Below are 5,094 nucleotides of genomic sequence, written 5' to 3' on the forward strand. Positions count from 1 at the left end.
ATTTTTCAGAATTTGCTGTGTTTCATGGAGAAGATCTGGGCGAACTTTGTCAAAGGATTATTTGGCACACGATGTCACCATGTTAGTGCAGTTTTACCTCCTCCTCTGGTGTGTTCACTCGTGTTTCTTATGGCCAATTTAACAGAGAAGTGATCTGATTCACAATGCTTTGCCATTTTCTGTTTTGTACTGTTTTGCATTGAGGGGAGAAATACAAACACAGAGTGGTTCATTTGTTGTTTTACTACTTTATTAAAAGGTTGTGAGACAAACAAGAAGGATCATAAGAGTTGGAGTTAAGCAGGTTGCCATGACCACGAGTTCTCTTATGATTCAACTAATTACTTACCTAATTACACGAAGAGAAACATCAAAATTGCGCCACGAGATCGAAATTAACACCGTACGTGTTTTAGAGAAAAGAAGAGGAAATTGCTTGACAACGACAGGGATCGGACAATACACTCGCTAGAGGAACTACGAAGAAGAAGAAGACAGCGACCTAGCTAGCGGCAACGACACGGACGGCGGTGCAGTGCATGCCGGCTGGTCTAGGCGCCGGGCGCGGCATCCTTGGAGCGGTTGTGCAGGTACCCACCGTACTCGCGCGCGTAGTCCTTGACGTGGCTGGCCGTGTCGACGATTCGGCTGCGCGCGTAGTCCACCCGGTCGGCGCCCACGGGGTGTCGCCCCGTGAAGTAGCGGTACATCCAGGTGCCCACGGCGAGCGCGGCGACGAGGAAGCCGCAGGCGGAGAGCGCGGCGGCGGTGAGGACGAAGAGCGCGACGGCGATGGGCACCCAGATGGGGCTGGTGAGCAGCGCGATGGGGCCCAGGAAGACGAGCGCCACGACGGCGCCCGTCAGCGTGAGCCCCGTGAGGAGCAGCAGCACGGCGCCGGAGACGAGCAGCGTCAGGAAGCCCACCACCTGCGTCGAGTTGGGCACCCGCCGCAGCAGCGTCGCCGACGACGGCGGGTCCGCCGCCGGGTGCTCGCCGCCGCCGTGTCCGTGCCCGTTCGCGTGCTGCTGCTGCCGATCTCCCATGCTCTCCCGCTCGCTCGCTGTTGCTCGCGCCCGCGCCCGCGTGGCCGGCTTTGAGGGAGTCCGGTCGGCGGTGTCGATCGGGTGTCTGTCTTGTGGCAGGTGGGAAACGGCGGGGAGGAGTTAAAGGCGCGGAGAGGGACGTGCCCGCGCCGGCACGTGTCCGGGCGCCGCGCGTGCATGCGCGACGTGTGTGGCGGGCGAGCCGACCAACGGACGTTCTGCCTCGCTCGCGCTGCAGCTCCTGACGGCCGTGCATTTCTTCTCCCCGTGCTCTTCGGATCACGTACTGCTTGTTCCGGGCCTTCGAGCCATCTACTAGTAGTATCTAGTATGCACTATGCTCACTGGCACGTGTGCAAGGGCATCGAGTCACGACATGGCGACGGCGCAGGTGGCCGGCACGCGTCACGGTCGCCATGTGGGCGGGGTAGGTTTTGTCGTGTGCGCTCGCACGGAGATGTCTATCTGGTTTTGAGAGACGCGCACTGGTGAGCTGGAGCACCCGGCGGTGTTCACCGCGGGGCCGGCGTGGCACTCCAGCGGTGATTGCACGGCGGCAAGTTTCGTGGCCGGCCCTGAAGACGGCGCGCTGCGAGAACCTTTCGAGTTTCGGTGGGCTGGATCCTGGTTAGACTTCGTGGGCTTGATGATAAATTCTTTCTCGAGATGGGCCCAAACAATAAGCACACAGTTTAACACGTGGTGGCCTAGATAGAACCAAGTAATCAAGGATTCACGGCGACCTCGTCTCCCGTTTGGAATCCCGGCAAGCGGGCACGGCGGAACCGGAACCCATGCGACGGCGACACTGCCACCGCTCTCGGAGGCGCTGAAGCCAGCCGAGAGGCGGTCCCCGGCGACTAGTAGGTAGCCAGCTTACCGCAGCCAGCCACTGGCAATGTTCGGTTCCACTTCCACGTTCAGGTGGAGCTCGCCGCCGCAACCTCGACCTTCTCGGTTCAGGTGGATTTTTGTCTTATATATGATTTTTCAAGTCAGATCTGCTGTTCTAGCACTGTATGTGTGTGGTTGGTAACTAGTAGCGGGTCAATTTCTTCAAAATATCGAATGAATATCGAATGCAGTGAGGCAGCGATTTTTTCTTTTTTTGGGAACAAAGACAGCAGCAGCGTGCAGCTGTGGGCCCACGATAGCTGGAGGTCACGGCGGTGCCGTGCGAGGAACGCGCATCGGCGGTGCCCCCGTTCAGAAATTCTCGATCCCTGCTTTCAAGGTCTGGTGGAGTACCATCAAATCCTCCGATCTCCTATGTCGCCGTGAAGGTCGCTGATGTATTCGCGTGAAGTCTCTTGGACATGCTGGACACATCGAGGGAGGTCGCCGAGCACGTCTTGGACATCTGGGCCAGCTCCAGACCGGTGAAGCAGCGCCTGCACCGATTCGATGAGGAAAAGCGCAGGGCCATCGGCGAGGAGGTGCAGAAGCTTTTGGCGGCCGGATTCATCAAGGAAATGTCCCATCCAGAGTGGTTAGCTAACCCTGTATTAGTTAAGAAGAAAAATAGGAAGTGGAGGATGTGTGTAGACTACATCGGTTTGAATAAAGCCTGTCCGAAAGTCCCTTTCACATTACCTCGAATCGACCAAATCATTGACTCCACTGTAGGATGCGAAACCCTATCTTTCCTTGATGCGTATTCCGGTTACCATCAAATCAAGATGAAAAAGTCTGACCAGCTCGCGACTTCTTTTATCACCCCGTTCGGCATGTACTGCTATGTGACTATGCCTTTCGGCCTCAGAAACGCAGGGGCCACATACCAGCGGTGCATGACCCAGGTCTTTGGAGAGCACATCGGGCGAACCGTCGAGGCCTACGTGGACAACATCGTGGTTAAGTCCAGAAAGGCCAGGAATCTCGTCGACGACCTAGAGGTAGCCTTCAAATGCCTCAGAGAGAAGGGCATCAAGCTCAACCCCGAGAAGTGTGTCTTCGGGGTCCCCCGAGGTATGCTCTTGGGATTCATAGTCTCGGAACGCGGCATCGAGGCCAACCCAGAGAAGGTCTCGGCCGTAACCAACATGGGACCAATCCGAGACCTCAAAGGAGTGCAGAGGGTTATGGAATGCCTTGCAGCCCTGAGCCGCTTCATCTCACGCCTTGGCGAAAAAGACTTGCCTCTGTGCCACATCTTGAGGAAATCCGAACTCTTTTCTTGGACCCCCGAGGCCGAAGAAGCCCTCACCAAGCTCAAGGCACTGCTCACCAATCCTCCTGTCCTGGTGCCACCAACCAAGGGCGAGGCCCTCTTACTCTACGTCGCCGCAACGACCCAAGTGGTCAGTGCGGCCGTAGTAGTCGAGAGGCAGGAAGAAGGGCACGCTCTACCCATCCAACGACCTGTTTACTTCATCAGTGAAGTGCTCTCTGAGACCAAAACACGCTACCCCCACATCCAGAAGCTGATTTACGCCGTAATCTTGGCTCGACGCAAGCTACGTCACTACTTCGAGTCCCACCCGGTGACCGTGGTGTCGTCTTTCCCCCTGGGAGAGATAATCCATAACCGGGAGGCCTCGGGTAGGATAGCCAAGTGGACCGTTGAACTCATGGGGGAAGCCCTGTCTTTTGCGCCTCGGAAAGCAATCAAGTCGCAGGTCTTGGCCGATTTTGTGGCTGAGTGGACCGACACCCAATTGCCACCTGCTCAAGTCTAGGCGGAGTGCTGGACCATGTACTTCGACGGGTCCGTGATGAAGACCAGGGCAGGCGCGGGTCTGCTCCTCATCTCACCCCTCGGAGTACACATGCGCTACATAATTCGGCTCCACTTCGCTGCCTCCAACAATGCAGTCGAGTACGAGGCCCTCGTCAACGGCTTGTAGATCGCCATCGAACTTGGAGTACGGCGTCTCAACGTCCGGGGCGACTCGTAGCTCGTCGTCGATCAAGTGATGAAGTAGTCGAACTATCACGACCCCAAAATGGAGGCGTACTGCAAGTTGGTACGTCGCCTAGAAGACAAGTTCGACGGTCTCGAGCTCAACCACATCACGTGGAAATTCAACGAGGCCACGGACGAACTGGCAAAGATGGCGTCGGCACAGGCCCCGGTCCCCCCGAACATCTTCGCTAGAGACCTCCACAATCCTTCCATCAACTACGCCTCGACGATGGAAGAAGGCCCACCTGTCGAGCCCACCGTAGGGCCTAAGACCCCCTCTGTCACCGAGACCCCTTCGGCCGAGCCCGAGGTCATGAAAGTCAACGCGGAGCCTCCCAAGGCCAACCAGGACATGGACTGGCGAGTCCCATTCCTTGATTGCCTCGTTCGAGGAGAGCTTCCCGTAGACAGGACCAAAGCCCGACGGCTTGCGCGACGAGCCAAAGCTTACGTCCTCAGCAACGGCGAGTTGTACAAGCGAAGCCCATCTGGCGTCCTCCAACGATGCATCACCACCGAGGCAGGCCAAGCCCTACTTTGGGACTTGCACGTGGGAGCCTGCGGGCACCATGTAGCGCCTCGGACGCTCATCGGAAATGCCTTACGCCAAGGATTCTACTGGCCAACGGTGATTGCTGACGCCACCAAGCTCGTACGCTCCTGCGAGGGATGCCAGTACTATGCGCGGTAGACGCATCTCCCAGCCCTAGCCCTCCAAACCATCCCCATCACATGGCCGTTCACCGTGTGGGGGCTCGACATGGTTGAGCCTCTGCAGAAGGCCCCCGGAGGCTACACCCATCTACTGGTAGCGATCGATAAATTCTCCAAGTGGATCGAGGCTCGTCTGATCAATCGAATCAAATCTAAGCAAGCGGTGCTATTTTTCACTAATATCATCCATAGGTTCGGGGTTCCGAACACCATCATCACCAACAATGGGACACAATTCACCGGCCAAAAATTCCTAATGTTCTGTGACGACCACCACATCCGTGTGGCCTGGTCGGCCGTAGGACACCCTAGGACAAACGGCCAAGTAGAACGTGCCAACGGCATGATCCTACAAGGCCTCAAGCCAAGAATTTACGACTGGTTGAAGAAGTTTGGCAAGAAATGGCTTGCCGAACTCCCGTCGGTCAT

General features: G+C 56.9%; 1 protein-coding gene across 1 annotated transcript; it reads right to left on the minus strand.

Moving 5' to 3' along the window:
• Nucleotides 1-295: 295 nt before the first annotated feature.
• LOC136517775 (oleosin G-like) lies at nucleotides 296-1,314 on the minus strand. Its single transcript, XM_066511417.1, has one exon. The coding sequence runs from the start codon at nucleotides 1,044-1,046 to the stop codon at nucleotides 552-554; it is 495 nt and encodes a 164-aa protein (XP_066367514.1). The 5' UTR covers nucleotides 1,047-1,314; the 3' UTR covers nucleotides 296-551.
• Nucleotides 1,315-5,094: the final 3,780 nt, after the last annotated feature.

The sequence above is a fragment of the Miscanthus floridulus genome, chromosome 17 (assembly GCF_019320115.1).
Source record: "Miscanthus floridulus cultivar M001 chromosome 17, ASM1932011v1, whole genome shotgun sequence".
Taxonomy (NCBI): domain Eukaryota; kingdom Viridiplantae; phylum Streptophyta; class Magnoliopsida; order Poales; family Poaceae; genus Miscanthus; species Miscanthus floridulus.

What these genes read in the sequence shown, in the direction of transcription:
- LOC136517775 (XM_066511417.1), bottom strand. Translation starts at nt 1,046, where the DNA reads ATGGGAGATCGGCAGCAGCAGCACGCGAACGGGCACGGACACGGCGGC.